The sequence below is a fragment of the Monomorium pharaonis genome, chromosome 9, assembly GCF_013373865.1.
Source record: "Monomorium pharaonis isolate MP-MQ-018 chromosome 9, ASM1337386v2, whole genome shotgun sequence".
Lineage (NCBI taxonomy): Eukaryota > Metazoa > Arthropoda > Insecta > Hymenoptera > Formicidae > Monomorium > Monomorium pharaonis.
This window is the reverse complement of record NC_050475.1, coordinates 19800759-19821563: the sequence shown is the minus strand read 5'-3', so window position 1 is coordinate 19821563 and position 20805 is coordinate 19800759. Positions and strand designations below refer to the sequence as shown.

The following is a 20805-nucleotide window of genomic DNA, read 5'->3' as shown; positions in this document are numbered from 1 at the left end:
TACGCAGGTCTCATATTGTGGTAGATTAAGTAAATCGATTTTTCGCATGTGTATGCGCAACTACAGCTTCGGCTGTTCCTTCTTCCGCAAGTGCATCGTTCGCGTAAAATGAAATGAATAGCTTTTCTGCAGAAACATGTTTCGCAGCTGCACGTGCAACGTGGGTATCGAAACACGAGTTACGAGATCGTCGCTTGTACGCCGGTAAATCAAGTCTGCCGCTTGCTACAGCAATTTACCTAGTTTGTTCTCCTGAAACAAAAGTCCAAATCGCACGGCACATCGTACGCTATTTGTTTCGGTTCTTCCGGTGCTTTAGGCCTAAAAATGGAACAATTGTTTATTTTGATTACAAAATAGAAACATAAATTTTAAAATATGAGGATCGAGAAAAACTAACATGACATTCTATTAATAAACAGAATTGTAGTTCCAGTTATATTTTTTATAGTTTCCGAGTTCTTTATAAAAATAAAAAAAGAGTTAAGCATTCTTTGTACAAAAAAAGGGAAAAATGTGCCAAGCTAAAGTCGTGAACTTTTAAGAGATCGCTTCGATGCCAATCTTCTTTTTGCCAATTATTGAACTTTAACTCCGGACTTCAGAAATAAGAAAGCGGAACTATTTTGACAACATGGAGGGGCGGGGGATTCGAAGCTCATCTGTATTCTTCCCCTATTTTCCAGCCAACGCCTCACCTCGATTCTCAGTCATTATTCTTTGATATTCCACATGGGTGCCCCGCCGCGCCAGTACATCCGTATTTCACCGATCGTCGTATTTTGTGTCCGCTCTTGACATTTATTGCCAGTAAAATTTAGAAAAAATATATATCTTATATAGCAGCAATATAGAAAATCGATAACCGCCGAACAATTCGATTAATCATGATGGGTAAAGTAGTTTCTTACTATCGCACAAAACTAATCACACGAATACTCAATACGTTGTGACAGCTACTGTCAATAGCAATTTTCTTGTTTAAAAATTTATATTGTTAATCTAAAGAATTACATACTATTGTTGTCCATTCTCTTTACGCGAATTATTATGACATTATCTCAATTAACATTCATTTAGCAATATTAGTACATTAATTCTAACCGACCGTAATATGTTAAACATATAAATGAGTTGTAAATTGTCTAACGGTTTACATTGGATCTTAGTGACGGATATGATTTTTCTATTAAATTTAATTGTCTTAGCTTTATTTTAAACTGTGCGCCGATAGGATTCGTCAGACTTAAAGCACAATTACTAAGCTAAATTTCAATACTTAAGAGTATTTTAAAATCCCACCTTTCCCATAAAAATAGTAACTGTGTTTTAAGTCTGACGAATCTTGTCGGCGCGCAGTTTAAAATAAAGCTAAGAAAATTAAATTAATAAAAAAAATCATATTCATCACTAAGATCCGATAGACCGTTAGGCGATTTACAGCTCATTTATATATTCATTTAACAAGTTTTTTGCGATCGCAAAGAACACCGGAGGAAAGAAAGAGTGATAATCAGCATTTCTCTGAATAAATGTAAGGAAACGTGCATGACTGACAACAGAGTTCACTTTTATACCCGTGTCTCACGCATTGGCGAGCAGACTGAAAACGTGAAACATCGTGGCCGACATTTCTATTCCATCTTTTGCAAGTTGCTCTCTCTCTCTCTCTCTCTCTCTCTCTCTCTCTCTCTCTCTCTCTCTCTCTCTCTCTCTCTCTCTCTCTCTTTCTCTCTCTCTCTCTCTCTTTCTCTTTTCTCAGAATTTCTGAGCTTCACGCCTTTTCGCGAAGAAATAGCAGCTGTAAAAGGATAACTGTAGAATCCCGCCATGAAGTCTCCAAGAATAGAATGCTTCCTCGCATGCTCGTCAGTTTAAAACCCGAACGCTATTACGATTGTCTGAGTTGACACCTTCCTTTGTGAGATGAAGACCGCATTAATTACTGCGAGCTGGGCAATGTTTGCAAAGACTGAATTAAATCGCGATATTCGCGTCAGTACTTTGCAGACGAGAATATTGCGACGAGAAAGATACGACGCAGCTCTATTTGATTTTTCTTTAGTAAATACCAAAATCTCAGAAGGATAGATATTACATCAGATATATATATAATACATATTTCTGCATAATATTACAGCAATATTAAAAAGTCATAAAGAAGAATCGATCTTTTTCTTTTTACATATTTTATAAAGTATGATATCTTAAGAAGATTTTGGTGAAGTTATAAGTTTATCCAGTCAAAAGTGTAAAAATTACACAAATATGTCGGGGCGCGTGGCTGTAGGGAGATGGCTTTATAGATTATTCTCACAGATAAAGAAAGGCCTCTTTCATCTTTTGTACTCATCGTATATCAATAACCAAGCCAGAACTGTATTTGAAATTATAAACGGTCGATTTGGCAGCAGTTTTTATTTAGACGAGCAAAAACGACATAATCAAACAGCAAATCTATTAATTATAAAATATTTAATAGTATTGATATATTTTTCAATATTTTATAATAAATTTTAAATTTTTGAATAAAGGAAAGTATGGTCTTTTCAATAAAACAAACGCACTTTTTCTATCTCTTTCAGTTTTTCTGCAAAAAATTCGCAAAGTGAGACCTTGGTTTGATCTGTCTAAATATGTCTTTAAGTAAAATTTGTATTTACTTATACATAGTTGTAATAATATGTTTTACACGCATCTATGTATTTAAAATTCAAATGTATAAAGACGCTCTCTCTTGTGTCGCGAAAGGCATAAAGGAATTTGTATTGATTTTCTACGAGGCTGAAAATCTGGAGCAAACTTTATTCAAGAACGCTCAAGAATGATGAGATATAACGATACTTAACGCCAGTAACACCGAAATTAACAGAATTCGCAGTAGCACTTTCTAGAAATCGAGAATCTTTCCATACCAAAACGCGAAGCATATTCCGAATATATCTTTCGTTATTGTACGAATAGTATCGCGCTATTTTTCAAATACCTACGCAGATGATTCAAGGATTATATTAAAAAATATTTGTTATGAAATATTTAAATATCATTCTTTCTGTAATATAAAAAAGAATATTTTATAAATTTATAACAAAATATTTTATATTTGCTAATATTTATTTATTAATTATATATAGAACGATACTAAAATAAATATGTTTAATACAAAAAAGTTTTTTGATCCAAAAGTAACGAAAATTATTTTCACAAAATAAATAAGCAAAACATAAGACAAATAAAAATATGAATATTTAAACGATGTTGATAAATGTAAATTAACTAGTGCAAATACATAAATTAAGGCAAATATTTGAGTCTGTTTTTTCTCATTACAAAACTGTTTGCTATTCTGATTTACAAAATATTTCATCAAATCGTTAGGTTTTTTCTAAATTCGGAATTAAATTCAGAAAAATGCATTGTGAACTAATTCAACATATTTTTGTTTTTATAGAAAAGAGCAACAGGTCAAAAACGAACGAGGGAACTTCAGATCTAGCATCCGAAAGTTATCTCCATTGGGAAATTTCATCAAACAGCATTTGGTGAGTTTTTTTATTTTTTCGCATTAAATTATAATTATTCTGTAGATGCGCGATTTGTTTTATTTTGAAACAATATTTTGTATAATAATTTGTAGTAAAATATTGCGATAAAAACAATGTCTTAGCAAATATTGCTGGTAGAATCGATGGTTTAATAAAAACGATCAATCAGTCAGCTGTAGTCGCTATAAAGAACAACTCGTATGAGTTTATTAAGCTCGTTGTTATTAAATTTATTGAAGAAAAAAGATTTTCTCTATAAGTAACTAATCAATATTTATGTGCATAGTATATTTAAACATTGCAATACCCCCCCCCCTTTTTTTTTTTTTTTTAAGATAAATTTATAGTACCTATGATATTTGCATATTCGTTACATGTTCGGGCTGCATTTAAATCGAAAAACTTTATTTATATATATTCATGCAAATAACATATTATTGATATCTGATTTTTCTGGTAAAGAGAATATGAATCTAAAACGCCGAAAAAGATTTTTATTTTATTTATTTATTTATTTATTTTTTAAGAACATTTAATGCAAGAAAGTTTTTACATAGAATTAACATAATTTTCACACAAGCTTATCAGCGATTATTCTGTAATAATTATCCAATTATCTAGTACAAATCTCAATTATTTAATTCAAACGCGTCGAATTTTGTAATTATCAAAATTGACTTTTTGTACTCGGGATGAAAATGATGTCCTTCTAATTGAAAATAATATTCGCTTAATTAAATTGCGGTTGGCCCATTATCGGAGCAGCGGCTGATCGATTGAAATTACAAAGGTCAATTCAAAATACCGATCAGCAAAGGTCACTGATTCACGTGACCTAATCCCTTTATTTCTTTACATTTACACAAGATCCTATCTTGCCTGTGAATCCAAACGAAATATCCGAAAGCGCACGATTCAGTTGGTGTCCGGGAGATAAAGTGAAGATTTCACAGCCTCGGACTCAGAGCGATAGACGAGTGTCGCGAGATTTACTGCCGGCTGACGAGAGGTAGCAGGGAAGATCCGGCACTGCGGCGAAAGATAGGAAATAAGAATGAAACCTGCAGCGAAGAATGAGCGAGAAAGAGAGAGCAGTAGATTTACCTATAAATGTTCTGAGCAACTCGACCAAGTCGTTCCTCGAAATCTGCAATCTTATTGCTATTCACACCGTTCGTTTACGATTACTGCAATTTGCTGTCCCAACCTGAGTGGAATATTCCATATTTAGTATCTTTCCTCGAAGGAATACAGAAGCTCTACAGATCTTCGACTATTAGCTTTTAAAGCCCTCCGTGTGCTCTGAAAATCTACCACTGCGCCTCTCTCGAGGATCCGATCTGCCACCTCTCGTTTCTCCCTATCTCGGTCTGGTCTTTTCCCCCTTTTCTCTCTTTGCGCTGCCGTCCTCGCAGAGTCCGTCCGCGAGGACGGATTCCTCGCGCTTCCGCTAATAGAAGTGTCATGCGAAAATGTTTTCTATGCCCAGGCGCGTTGCAATCGTGTCCCTCCTCCCCTGTAATTTTGATTGGCTCGGCTAACCTGGCCATTCATCATCTGACTCTTCCTTTTAGGTGTTAACATTCCGCCGCTGTACGGCCCGCACGAATTATTGCGCTTCACTTAAGCCAGAATTTGTTATCTTAGCTTTCAGGCCGAGAATTCGAAAATGTCAGAAAGTAACAAGTATCTGTGAAAACGATATAAATATAACTTTATAATATAAACATTTTAGTAGTACAAGTATTTATTGTATAAAATGCTAACGTTACTCCGAAGCTATTGAAAAGTATTGAATCAAAGGGATACTAAATATTTCAGAGTTTATGATGAATACATACCGTTTTTCTGTTCGCCGTCTCGCGAGAGACATTTAATCGCGTATAGAATTTTTCTCGGTGACAGCCTGAAACAAGAGGAAAATGCGAAATAATCGACCGTAGGGGGGGGGGAAGGATGGAGGAGGAGGGAAGAAATGACGATCGGAGACTCAAACAGCACATCAATGAGCAGAACGACAGCGAGGAAAGGTGTCTGTGTGAAGTTAGCACCGCATCTTTCAAAATTGTAAGTTTTATCAAGAGTACTATTTGCACCCCAAAGAGTACTAGAGTTCCTGATAGGTATTAGCAAGAGTACCGCCGAAATATTTAGAGAAATTGCAATTTGAAAATATGAGGTGCTAACTTCCCGTGGCACCGCAACATGAAAAATATATTGTTTTAAAGATCCTATCTTAAAGTACTCGAAAAGTACTACAGTTCCTGATACATTTTAACAATAGTACCAACCGCCAAATATTATAAAAAAATTATTGAAATTTGGAGATGGCACCGCAAAATGAAAAAAATATTGTTTTAATGATCTCATCTTAAAGTACTCAAAAAGTACTAGAGTTCCTGATACATTTTAACAATAGTACCAACCGCCAAATGTTTTTAAAAAATTATTGAAATTTGGGGATGGCACCGCAAAATTAAAAAATCATTCTTTTAATGATCCTATCTTAAAGTACTCGAAAAGTACTAGAGTTCCTGATACATTTTAATAATAGTACCAACTAATAAATACTGAAAAAAAAAATTTTTTAAGATTACAGCCTATCTTTCATAAAAGTGGCCGTAACTCCTTTGCCTTTAATTTCACAGCTTTGTGCCTTAATAACTTTCGAAAGTACTCGCTGGGGTGCCAAAAGTACTCTAATCAAAACCCGGAAATTGTAAAAAAATTTTATCTCTCTAAGGGACTGACTGTATCTAAAAGTGGCCGTAACTCTTTTGCGTCAAGTTTCACAGCTTTGTGCCTTAATAACTTTTGAAAGTACTCGCTGGGGTGCCAAAAGTACTCCAATCAAAACCCGGAAATTGTAAAAAAATTTCACCTCTCTGGAGGACTGACTGTATCTAAAAGTGACCGTAACTCCTTTGCGTCAAGTTTCACAGCTTTGTGCCTTAATGACTTTCGAAAGTACTCGCTGGGGTGCCAAAAGTACTTCAATCAAAACCCGGAAATTGTAAAAAAATTTTATCTCTCTAAGGGACTGACTGTATCTAAAAGTGGCCGTAACTCCTTTGCGTCAAGTTTCACAGCTTTGTGCCTTAATAACTTTCGAAAGTACTCGCTGGGGTGCCAAAAGTACTCCAATCAAAACCCGGAAATTGTAAAAAAATTTCACCTCTTTGGAGGACTGACTGTATCTAAAAGTGGCCGTAACTCCTTTGCGTCAAGTTTCACAGCTTTGTGCCTTAATAACTTTCAAAAGTACTCGCTGGGGTGCCAAAAGTACTCCAGTCAGAACCCGGAAATTGTGAAAAAATTGTATCTCTTTCGAGGACTTAACATAATTAAAAGTGACCGTAACTTTTTTGTTTTTGATTTTATAGCTTTGTACCTCAACCTTTAAAAGGCCGGCAAATTGTACGTTATATATCAATCTATTTTTTCTAAAAACTTGTATTTATGTATATATATATATATAAATTTTTTTACAATTTCCAGGTTTTGATTAGAGTACTTTTGGCACCCCAGCGAGTACTTTCAAAAGTTATTAAGGCACAAAGCTGTGAAACTTGACGCAAAAGAGTTACGGCCACTTTTAGATACAGTCAGTCCCTTAGAGAGATAAAATTTTTTTACAATTTCCAGGTTTTGATTAGAGTACTTTTGGCACCCCAGCGAGTACTTTCGAAAGTTATTAAGGCACAAAGCTGTGAAACTTGACGCAAAGGAGTTACGGCCACTTTTAGATACAGTCAGTCCCTTAGAGAGATAAAATTTTTTTACAATTTCCGGGTTTTGATTGGAGTACTTTTGGCACCCCAGCGAGTACTTTCGAAAGTCATTAAGGCACAAAGCTGTGAAACTTGACGCAAAGGAGTTACGGTCACTTTTAGATACAGTCAGTCCCTTAGAGAGATAAAATTTTTTTACAATTTCCGGGTTTTGATTGGAGTACTTTTGGCACCCCAGCGAGTACTTTCGAAAGTTATTAAGGCACAAAGCTGTGAAATTAAAGGCAAAGGAGTTACGGCCACTTTTATGAAAGATAGGCTGTAATCTTAAAAAATTTTTTTTTCAGTATTTATTAGTTGGTACTATTATTAAAATGTATCAGGAACTCTAGTACTTTTCGAGTACTTTAAGATAGGATCATTAAAAGAATGATTTTTTAATTTTGCGGTGCCATCCCCAAATTTCAATAATTTTTTAAAAACATTTGGCGATTGGTACTATTGTTAAAATGTATCAGGAACTCTAGTACTTTTTGAGTACTTTAAGATGGGATCATTAAAACAATATTTTTTTCATTTTGCGGTGCCATCTCCAAATTTCAATAATTTTTTTATAATATTTGGCGGTTGGTACTATTGTTAAAATGTATCAGGAACTGTAGTACTTTTCGAGTACTTTAAGATAGGATCTTTAAAACAATATATTTTTCATGTTGCGGTGCCACGGGAAGTTAGCACCTCATATTTTCAAATTGCAATTTCTCTAAATATTTCGGCGGTACTCTTGCTAATACCTATCAGGAACTCTAGTACTCTTTGGGGTGCAAATAGTACTCTTGATAAAACTTACAATTTTGAAAGATGCGGTGCTAACTTCACACAGGCAGGAAAGGTCACATTGGCTCTTACGTCAATTCCTCCTCGCGGCGCTTCGCGCATCGACCGTAACCACTGCGTGTCGGTAATGGTCTTCGCGTCGACCGCGACCACTCGCGCGTCCGATCGCGGCGCGACCGCTACCACTGAACGCGATCGATCAGACCCGTGAGCTGCCGTTCAGTTTCCTCTCGGTCGATCGTTAACGTTAAACCGGTTAACGGATCACCGTGGTGGGCGGTGCAGGAAGGAAAGAAGGATTTATCGTCGTACCCGCGACTTCATCGTATCTCCTAATCCCGGTCTAATAGCGGCATAAATTCGTGCGGTAAGCATTCTTAGCGTCTCGTCCCGTTAACGTTCCTTCTTCATCCCGTGTTTCTCTTTTCGCCGAACGTTCACGCGAACGACTTTCAGTAGGAACATATCTCCTTACCGCTCGATCATTGTCATCAGTAAAGAATTAGGATAACTTCCTCCACTCTCTTTCTCCCCCGTCTCCCCGATCACGCTGCCGTACTGCGTTACAGTTTATACTCTGCCGATCGAAAACGCATACGCGCTGCAGACGCAAACAAAGACGCGGCAGAAAGGATGCATAACCTTCGTACTTAAATCCCGTTTTGTAATCGTCGATCGTTTAGAAGGTCTTAACCGCGGGCGCATAAACGTTCGCGAAAGCGTGCTTGCGTAATGCCAAGTCACAACGATTGTGCTTATGCTAAACGACTTACGTAAATTAAATGATATTACAACACCAGCATTCTCGACTCCACGCAGATTGACAATTACTGTTCCATCCTCAGCGCGCTCGCTGTCAACGCCAGAAAGGCGAAAAGGCAGTGACGGGGTCAATCGTTTAAGAACGAGAACGTTTGCATTACGTGCTTTCTTCCTCCGTTTGTATTGTGCAACACTAGCAAAATCAAATCTATTTGCTTTCTTAGAAATCTCTCCCTGACGTTTACGTCGTCGGAGGAAGGTGACATTATCTAGTTAATGAGACGTAATAATGTCAAGGAATTTCTGCGAACGATGTACATATACGTTTCCTTTACGGGTGTACAAGTATTTCTTAATCTCAACAAATATTTCGATATGCTAAATACTATAATTGCAATCACGTGTGACGTTTGAGACAACTGCAGCAAATTTGACTTTCTTTAGTTGAAAAGAAAATTTAGGTAAAACACGCCAATCACGTTTCACAGACTTATGTATTTTTGCATCTGTCAAGCGAGCTTTATTTTAATACGCTTTTAATTTAAAATTTAATTACAAGAGAGAGATGAGTGAGTGAGAGAAATTCTAGAACGTCTTACAAACAGGTGTGCATCTGTAAATATCACCGATGCAACATTACTGCAATTATTTCGGCGAGTGACAGATGTTCGATTCGCTGTCACCGCGAGCTTTGCCATTCTTTGCGGCTCGGTCACAATCATCTAAAGATGCTCACGTCGCCGTCGCTCTGGAATCGAACTGCGAACGTGGGCGAGCCCACGCTGGAATATCTTGAAAAGCATGCCGCGCAGGATTTCTCGATGAATGCACAAAATGCACGCGCTGTAAAGGCTTGGACGCATATATTGAAACAGAAAGAGGGATAAATTTGATTTGAAAGAAATATTTATATTTATAAGAAAGTTTTTGAGAGAATTACTTTTCAAAAAACGACAAGTTTTCAGTTTAGTTACTTCTGTTAATTCGTTATTATTATTCTATCGTGTCAATTTATTGTTTTTATTTATTTATTTATAATTTTATTTTAAATTATTTAATTACAATAACTAGAAATATTTTATAGTGTTACACAATAAATAAAATAATTTTTTTTTTTTAATAATGACATACAATAAATTAACAAAAGCATTGTTTTTAATTTTTGAAAAATACAAGATTTTATTGCAAATATGGATCAATAATGTGTTTGTCATTTTATAGTTTATAATTGTTTTTATTTAAAACTTTTATAACAATATAAAATATTTAATATAATTGAATGAAAAACTTCGGAATTTAGAATATTCTTATATCATAAAATTAATCTAGGCCGCCGTACGATATCAGAGAAGCGGCGTAAAGTTTATGATTATCGACATGTGCGCGAACTTTCCGTGGGGAGATAATCCCTCCCTTTCATTCAATCACAAAGAAATTTTGCACTTGGAACTGCATTCGCGAGTTTCAGTTCTACCTTTGAACTGGCTCTTTAAGACTTTAAAACTTGAGAGAGTCTTCGTCGACGAGCCACGATACCATTAGCATCGCGGGTTATTACCAGAGCTAATTATTTTAATTAAACGCATCCCACTTCCAAAAAATATTCTCTTTTAGTTAAGCGTAACACATTCAACGAAGCGACATCGATGCGAGAACGAAATGTAGGTAACGGAATAAAAAGTAACAATATCGCGACTTTTCGATTTTATCTCTTTTTTATTTTAATACAAAAATAAGAAATATATGTATGATAAGATGGAAAGTAATAATAAAAAAAGAATAAAAAATATTTGCATCGCGAATTTATTCGTATTTTTTTTTTTTATACTATCGACTTGACTATTGGATCGAATGGTCGCATCTTAAAAGCGCTATGTCGTAGGCATTTATTTCGCCGTCAAATAATCAATAGATACAAGAGCAAAGGAAAACTTTTACATAATTCTCGGCCACTCCTGCTCAGATGATAAAGACCACCATTCATCTCTTTATGCGAATTCTAACACGTGGGATTACACGCAGCCCTTGCCGGTCACTCGAATCAAGTTGCCATTCAAGCGGGGTAGAACATAATTGCATTTTGCGCTTTGCACTTCACCGTCGACATGTACAATACTTGACAATGTACGCAATAAAAGCAAATGCATATTTCCCCATGTGCAATCGTTCCGGTTGAGCAAGCGAATGCGATTTGTCGAGACTTAAGAGGATAAAAATCTCAATAAAAAAAAAATATATATATATATAAATTTTGAGATTTTTATCCTCTTACGTCTCGACAAATCGCATTCGCATATATATATATAATTTAATCGGTGCATTTGATTGCATAATTGTATTCCATCACATCGTCGAATGAAGAAATTGTAAACTTTTGTTTTCTTTTCGCCTTATTTATTATGATATGCATAAGAACATGACACGTGTCCGAATATTGAAATATTTTGTCTACTTCAAATTCACTGCTAGTTTCTAAAGGAGCGTGGTAAGCTTGGCATTTTCGCCCGTTCTATATACGTGGAATACATTGTCATGAGTTTACATAAGATTATTCAATATTATACCAGCTATTTGCGTTCAATGAAGAACACATTGTCGCGAATTTACGTAAAATTACTCGATCTTACCAACGGTCTATCTACCGGAACAAAATTATTTTCATATTTTTACTAATTTGTTTCAGATTTTAATCAAATTTATATAAGCTCTTTGCGTGTGTTTGTAATAAAATGTCGCGCTAATAATACCAGATTCGTACGAGAAATAAATCATCGAAATAGTATAAAATTATTTGCTGCTTTATTGAAAATATCGAGTATCGCATTTGTTTCAACATTTAGATAATTATCTCGATTGTACTTGCTTTCGATTTGTTTTGCAAAAATTGCCGTTAAAGCTCTTTGCCCGACACTGCCGTATTATCGTACTTGTCAAGCACAGACAAAGGATTACAACGTAGCTTCCAACGCGTATATGTTCCTAGCGTTACCACCATGGTAACGAGAATTATACGGACCGTAGACGGATAAGAGCGATACTGGTCGATGTTAACCAAAGCCACCGGTGGTGCTTTGATGTAAAATTGAGATAGTAAGAGAAACGCGCCGGGACGGTACGACATAATGTTACACGGCACATACGGTGTAACATTACGTTTTACAAAACGCGGTACTCTCCAATAATTCCTTCGACAAACGTTTTTACTTTGCGCCATCACTTTTGCTGTAATGCGGAAAAAACGAACTGAAAGAAATGATTCACGAGATATTCGCGTGAAAGAGACATTGATGGATATTAATTTCTTTAGATCTTGTTACAAAGATACCTTTTTTCAAAGGACATGTGCTTGCTGTTTTTCTCAATTACCGTTCTCGCGTTAAAACGATGAAATGTTCCCTAGGAAAAGAGTCTTGCCGCAAGTATACGAGTTACCCGCAAAATTTGATTGCAATCGAGAACGAAACCATGGAGGAAGCGCTTTATTTTTGAAATATCGGAAAAAAGTTATTGAAACGAGGCCAAAAGTAATACAAGTTGGAGGACATTGATTCGAGACAAGTTTATAATCAGATAAAGGTATCTGTTTATATCAAATCGCGAAATTTCAAGAGGTTTTCAGTAGACCTGTGAATTTAAACCAAGTCTCAGGAAATCTTTATGTCTTACTGTTTAAATTCTTCTAACTCTGATCCTTATCAAAATTTTTAGACTGTATTTGGTGTTTCGAGATAAAATAGTTGTTTTTTTTCAAAAATTTCTAGTCGATGGAATAGAATATTTGGAAAGAAATATTTAAGATTAAAAGTAGAAGTAAAAAAAGTGAGAGGTTCCTGATTTTTTATTGATAAATATTCAATAAATAATTTTATCTATCTTTGAATATCTATACAATAATTTTGAAATGTTAAAAAATGAAGAAATTTTTAATTTTATACTTCTTAATCTATTTTTTACTCTCTTTGATTTATAAGTTTTATTATAGAATTTTAATTGCAGTCTAAAATTTCAAAGATTTTAAGAGTCAAATTACATACAGATTTAAAACGCGAAAAGCGCGTAGAAAGACTTAATGGATTAATGAAATTTACGGAGACCGCGTATTAACCCTCGTGCGGGGGCAAACGGATCTTCTGTTGATTTCTCAAAATTAATGCAAAATTTTTTTTCGATATTTTGCATTTTTCGCTGGAGTTCCGTTTGCCCCTGCACGAGTTCTTTCGATGTCTCTTAGTCTCAAAGTGCTAAAGGAAAAAATTAACGTTGCGACCACTCAAAGTTTGAAAATGTCATTTTTTTTAAACTTTGAGTATACAGTATAGGTATCTCAGGAAACGAAGAGTTAAAAAATGCAAAGTGCATATAAAATGAAGAAAAAAGGGGAGCTCTGGTAGATAGATAGGCGTCCTTCCACCTATCGAGGAGTTATATTTCGATTTGCAGGGGACCTAGATCCCAGTGATAGATAGCAGATACGCGCGATGCGTTCACGCGGGGCCGCGCGGCGCGTCGTCCTTGGCGGGGCGGCTTGCACTCACGGACGTGGGGGTGAATTTTCAGCGACGCTCGCGCATCCCCTCGCCGTGGAGCCGACCGGCCGGCGGGGTAGGTGGCTGTGTTCGAAATATCGGCCGAGGAGAACCGCGCTCTCCCATCGGGTTCTCTCTTCAGTGCGACGCGCGACCTAACGCCGGCAGGACCGACGCCGCTTTCGCCCTCGTGTGAAGCTGAACGAGACGATCTGCGAAGTATCCACGAGACGAGGGAGAAAGCTCGAAAATCGGATAGGATCGAAAAATCGCGGCGGAACGCCGACCGCATAGTCGTCGAGTGAGTCGACGTGGCACACTGCAAAGCATATCCTCTTTATATATAAAGGACATGTATATTTTATAACGGAATATACAATATTAGAACGGATTTCTTACGTGTCCATTTTACTTAAGCGTGACTGGCGCAATTCTTAATGTGACATTTTATCTATGTATGACAATGTCTTTTATATAAATAGGACTGAAAATAATTATTATAGAATAGACGTTAAACCGGACATTATAAAGGATGTGGTCCGGACATTATAAAGGATGTGGTCCGTCATGTATATTAAAGCGGACGAAATAAACAAAACTATGCTGGCAACGCAATATGGCGCGAGCGGTAGCGATAGCTTTGTCGTTCACTGTTACAACAGTCTGTTAGCTTGTCTGCTTTGACGGCCGTTCTCTTCGCAGTTGTGATGAGTGTTTTTGTTGCTAATTGTTGGTGCTAGTTGTGGATGTCGATCGGCGCGGTGGCCGTCGCGGTGGGTATGCGGCATGTGATTGCGAATTTGGGTTGCTTCCCGAGGATGGTGACGCGGGTGTGTGCTCCTCTTGCGGGCATTATTCGCCTATGAGCGTGTGAGAAAAGAAGCACACGTTTGCGTTGTCATCCGCGGGAGACAACTCAAATTCGTCGCGGTCGCATGCCGTGCATTTGCCGCGGTGGTTGCCTCGTCGATCAGTGCCCGTGTTGGCACCAACGGTTAGCAATAGAGATGTTTATTGCAACTGAGGGGAGGGCAGCCGTTAGGGCGGACATTAGTCCGTTCTATTTATGAAGGACATTAAAGACAATGTCCTGCATATATAATTCCGTTTTAATTTCACACTTATCTAAAGTGGAAAAAAAGTCATTTTTTTCCATTATAGTTTCGCGGAATTTAGAGCGGATGTGTTTTGCAGTGCATCGTGGGGGAGGATCATATAAACGAAAGAATCGATCTTGTTGGAAAAGAAGGATAAATAAGGAGACAGAGTCAACAGAGAGGAAATTTGAATCGATATTCTCTGAGAAAATTGGCGCAGGGAAAATCTTTTCAGTCAAGAATTATCGGACGGTTTATTCAATCTCGATTTATACAACACGACAGAATAATCTCGGGGGCTGACGAGAAACGCGATAGAGAATTGAATCGATCGCGCGGGAAAAAAAGCCGACGCGGGGAATAAAAATTTTAAGAACAAATGATACGCGAGCGCCGTTTGGAAAATATGAAAATGCACGAATTGTTTCGAGAATAAGAATTGAAAAGTTCGGCAAAACGAGCGGAAGAAAGTCCCGTTGCGAGAGAAAATTACCGGAGGAAACGCTGCACTGCCAGAATGTCCTCGTCGGTGAAAATTGAAGGTAAATTCTCGTCTTTATGTTACGTGAGCACGCCTGATTCGCAATGTAATGGTGAAAATCAAGTCTCCTATTCAGCAAGGATAATGTTGACTAAAACAATCGATAGATGATTATTGAAAATCACATTACTCGGCATACAACATTGACATATTATAATAAATGGATATAGTAGGTGCCAGGAAAACCTTTTAATTGTGCCTCTCCAAATTTTCAAAAAATTCTGTGCACCATTAATTTTACGAAAAATTACCATTTTTATACAATTTCAATAAAAACTTATCAAAAAATTTTGTCCAAAACTGAACTTATAATGGAATATTAATATAAACATTTGTGTATACTCTACATTTTATTAGCTCAACACTTTTATAAATTTTTATAAGCGTTATTTTTGATAAAAAGTTGATATTTTCAGTTAATGTTTGCCATATCGTTTTGTAGATAATATTTATTATAAATAACTCGATAGCTATTAGAATCGATCAACGTAATAATTACGGAGTCAGTAAAAGTAATAAAAGTAGTTATTTATAGATTGAAGTTATATATCCTGATCAAAACATCCATATACATATATTAAATATTATATTTATATTTAAAAATAAAGAAACTAAAGATTTATACATAATAATAAATTTATTACTATTTAGCTTAAAAGCCAAAAATTGAACGGAGATTTATAAAAATTTGTTTTTAAAGAATATCAGAAAAGGAGAGAGAGAGAGAGAGAGTCTCTTATAAACTTATATTAAATGCTACTAATATTTTATCGCGCATGTATTGATAATTTATTCAAAGTATATTCATAAAAAGAAGTTAAAAAGATATAGGTTATTCTATTTGCAAAATACTTGTTAAATAAATAAAATATTCTACTACGTCTATTTAATACACGGAAGAAAAAACGGGGAGGAAGAGAGAGAGATTTAATCCACGTTTTCATGCATTTAACAAGAAAATAAAGCAAAAAAATTTGATAAAATGTAATCCCTCATGGCAGTCAGTATTTTAACCACGCGTGATCGCATGGTTTTCTTTTTATCCCGGGGGGGTAATAATCATAGAGGAAAAATATTTTTAGGACGCACGTTGTGTAACCCTGTAACATCCATACACGCAATCGCGAGCTCTTTGTCCGCGAAATTTGCGCGCCGAAAAGTTTAAATCGCAAAATCAATATGGCTCGCAGCGTCGACGATAATTGAATCGTTTACAAGCGGACGTTTTGTAGGCGTTGCAAATTATGAGAACGTCAAGAAAGCACCATAGCTATAATTAGAGGGAGGGAGAGGGAGATGTAACATCGATGTAAGTATAAATATAACTCTCGGAATTGCACGGCGATTTTTAATCCATAAATATTCGCTCGCGTTATACGCACATTTAGTTAGCCTTTTCTCGGTGGCGGATTACGATGTGTGAATGCGCGCGGTTGAATCCCGTTCGTTGAATTTTATTCGGAGCGGATTTTTTTTTCCGCGTCTTTTAATCACGGATGTAACGTTTCAATATGATATTCAAGCAGAATTGGAGCCCGAAATACTGTTGTGTTAATATCAATTAAACGTTTTCTACTGTAACATTACAAATAGAATTTGTTTTCCAACTTCCCCTTTCGCAACGGTTTAACATGCTTTGTTGCATCATTCAATAATGACACGCAAATATATATGTACGAGCAATTCTCGTACTATTGAAATGATTCTCGGAAACCGAATTTTCCATAAAATTCTGATTTTGTGAATGTTGCGTTATCCTTTTTCTAAACGCTTGTGCAATTTTTTAAATTTTTTATTAAAAAATTGTATTCTCAGGATAAGAGGACCGTACTTGATAAACCCTCTTCACATTTTTCAGGCTGAGAATTTTTTTTTTCTAAAATATTCTTTGAAACTAAGAATGATTTATTTTTTTAATGAACCTCTGGAGAATGCTCTTTTACGCAGACTATATTTTATTCTCTGTATTCTCTAAATTGCAATCATTGTATTTTCACTGATTTTATTGATTTTTTACTGATTGTAATTTAGAGAGTGTGTCACATTATTTTTATACTTAGATTAAATTAGTGTACAGCAGTTTTAACGTGCAGTCCAATCAAATTCGGTGTTTGATGATCTGTGGAAAACAGCATGTTCCAGTAAGGTTTAATATTTTAAAATTACATTTCTTTTTATATTTGTGGTAAAGCAGTCGTGTATTAAATAAATCTTATAAGAAAATTCTAATCTTACTTATATATCCTTATAAAAAAATAAAAATATCTGCTGTGTTGATCTATCATTAAAAGAATTTTCTCTGAAATTAAGAAATTACTTTTGGCGCCTATTTCATAAAAGATTATTATAAAAATGAAAGGGAATTTTTCTTAACCAGAGAATACAATTTTTTCGGTGTTACAAAGAAGGAGGGAGAGGTGTCAGGAACATGAAATTTACACCAAGACACGCGATGTTACATAATATCATGCGTAACTGTTATCCATCCAACTTCACGTCCGGCTCGACGGGGGGGCAACTCTCGTTGGCGGCTAAAGAAAGGGTTGCGTAGGGCAAGACTTGCTGCATAAATTAACAGTTTCCGCGGTGCAGTGAAACAACGTCGTCCCTCGCTTCGATCGAGCTCGCCATCGATCCACCTCGCTTTAACGTCGGCACGCGCGTGAGGCCGCGCGCTGACAGCTGCACACTTGGTCTCGAAATCGCTTGGTACCGCTTGGCAAAGCGATTCACTTTACCCCGCTTAGCTCTCGGTCCCGCCGACTTGACTATCAATTTCACGGCGATTTAAGCGCGCGCGGCATTACGAAGTTGCGGAATCACTCGGCGGCGACGACGACAACGGCACTTTGCCGAACGTGCACCAGCTGTCGACGCGATCGACAATTACGAGATACGATCTCCGTAATCCTCCCCCGGCCTCCTGCTCCCGGGAAGAAGCACGTCCAATGTCGCTCGTTTGTTTCCGCCTCGTTGGAAAACTGCATCGGCGTGTTCTTTCCGCGTGGAAAACTTTCCGGGGATATAGCGCGCCTCGCGTGTACCGATCGCAAATCGACGGGATCGTGAATCCACGATCTTGACGGTTGTCGTCACTGGGGAGTAAAGCGATATATCGAGTCCGCTGCACCGGCCGGGGGTTGCGTGTCAAACGTCTGTTGTCGGTACGCCGGACTATTTCTAATACGGTATTGAAATAATACGAGTTGAAGGTTTTCGCGGTTACGAAATTGGTACATTTTAAGCTTCGCGACCGTTTCATTAACTTAAGCGGCTTTAGCGGAAAACGCAAATTTCGGGAAAGTATTACTTATTTCACATTCAAAAGACTCCTTATCTAAAGAGGATGCTTCGAATAATATCGGAGATAATTACAAAATTTATAATATGTTTATAATTATTTTTTTCTGGTCTTTTAAATCTTCATGGAAATTCTATCACAAGCAGCGTTTTGCTAACGAATCGTCAACATAATGTATTAAATAGGAGATCTCGCGTAAATATTAAGTGTATCTGTAATCCGATAAGCCTTTGCGATCTAAATTATTTCTTGCAAATGAAGAGTAAATGAGGTAGATTCTGATTATGGATAAGATTGGTGAAACTAGGTATTTTACAGACATACATGTATTAATTATTAAATTTTTTAAACATTTTTAAATTTTTATTTATTGTGATATAAAATCACTTTTTCATTCATTGTTTATTTTTAGGAAAAAATAAACGAAAAATTACTGTAATAATATTTTTAAATCTCTAATAATTTCTTGAAATTATGATACTCTTTTAGTAGATTGTATTTAATAAGTTACATACAACCACGCATTAAAAATGTACATTAACATAATTTATTTATCCATTTTAATTATCTATAATTACATGAGACTTATACATAAACATTAAAAACATTTCTTTGAAATTCATCATTGCAGAGTTTATTGAATATATAAAATTATTTGTTTTTAAAATTATAATATATACTGCTCACACGCACATTGATATTAACAACTTTTCTAAATATTTAACTGTTAAATTTACACGAATTAATGAAAATCATATCATAAACTTTAACTGATGGAGACTGTTGTTTTATTTTATTTCAATTTATAAATCGACCTAGTATGAATCAAAGAATTATTTGGAGCAATTCACGGACTCTAAGAATATAGCGTGCTGATTACAGATTTGTGCGCAGATTCGACCGATTGGATAATGTGCAGGTGACCATACATATATGCAAAGTGTTTGCGTCAGGTACAATTCGGAGTATTCGACGCATCTGTCTGTCACTCAGGTGCGAAACGCGCGATTACGTGCATTCTTGCGCCTCGGTCGTCGATATATACATCGAGCGTTTCGCTTTATCGAAAACTGATTTATGTCGCCCTGAGCGCTCCGGCACTCAATCCTGCCTCCCTATTGTCCCTCCATTATCCATCGGTGCCGCGTCCAATGGTGCCGGTGGTCATTGCGTACACCGCAATTTCGATTCTCCTCTGTCGCCTCGATGATGCATGTCGCGCGCTTGCGTTGCGATGTATAGCAACGGCGATTTCAACGCGATGACGAATGTTCCGCAACTCTCGAAAGAAACCTTCGCGCGGCAGCAGATGGTGCTGCTCGCAGCAAGACGTTTGTCACGATGTGATAGCGTTGTGATATCAATTAGAACTTTGACGTAGTTGTATTGATCATCATCAATAACGAAGAAAAATATGATTCCATCGTTAACTAAGGATGTGACAAACTTCGCTATATTATAATAATGGAAAAGTTTTAGAAACATTATGACAATTTTATTGATATAATTTTGATTTGAGGATTAAGCAAAATTTTAAATAGTAAAAACATTTTGTGTTACTACAATTTAAACACTTGAGGATGTCGTCTCAAAACGGTACTTATGAATAGTATAAAAATTTTATTAATTGTTCTATTACGTCTAAGGGTCTTTGTAAAACGAGGAATTATGTATTACAAGTTAGAAGTTTTTACCTAAAATTGCAAAATATGATTATTTACACTATATATAAACTATTACCAAGCTATAATCAAACTAAATTAAATTCGTTGTGCTATTTTTTGTGTGTGGTTTCAACGCCAAAATTTGAGCATTTATGACTAAAATTTTCTGTTGCTGGAAAAACAAGAGCATAAATTTAGACTGCAATTTTTTTTATTTTGATAAATTTTACCCTGATATTGTATGGTCTTTAATTGAAGTGTTTTAATCAATTCTACTTTAATAATTGTGCTATAAATTTTCATCTTGGTTACGCTGGATGAATGAAATTTCTTCGCGTTATTTTTTTTTTTATTTTGCCGCGCGCTCCATGCGATTTGAAACCGAAATTTGACCGACATCAAACATTTGCCATTTTTTCCACAGAAAAATTACAAATGTTTTTTTTTACGAAGGTTGGCAAATATCGGTTACGCCGCCATGTCTACAGAGTGTATTATTCGCGCGATTATTTACGCGTTCCCAGAACTACTCGTATCTCTCTGCTCGAGTTTCTCTCACGGGTCACCTGTGTATATTCGCACAATTCCCGCGCGTAATGACTCACCGAACGCGCCGAGGCGTGTCGGCGCGCCAACGGATCATGCGATCGTACATTCAGCCGTATCGATTCGCGAAACGGCGCGAAACAATATTTCCGCTATCGCGAAAAATTTCCTGTTTTACAGGGTATACTTGCGCGTTCCCATTTAATACTAAGGCATCCTGCAAATGCGTTCCCCGTTTCAAAAGATTTCTTTTCT

At 36.3% G+C, this 20805-nt stretch overlaps 1 protein-coding gene across 7 annotated transcripts in view; it reads left to right on the top strand.

Annotated features, from left to right (window-relative positions):
• Positions 1-20805, top strand: part of LOC105838590 (pleckstrin homology domain-containing family G member 5) — a 149592-nt gene that overhangs the window by 50919 nt on the left and 77868 nt on the right. For 2 of the 7 annotated variants that reach the window (XM_036292321.1, XM_028193356.2), the window contains one exon: positions 3452-3542. In XM_036292321.1, coding sequence (XP_036148214.1) covers positions 3452-3542 — 91 coding nt within the window. Of the gene's footprint in view, positions 1-3451; positions 3543-13479; positions 15041-20805 lie in introns of those variants that run through there. The other 5 variants (XM_036292323.1, XM_036292322.1, XM_028193359.2 and 2 more) reach the window with 4 other exon arrangements.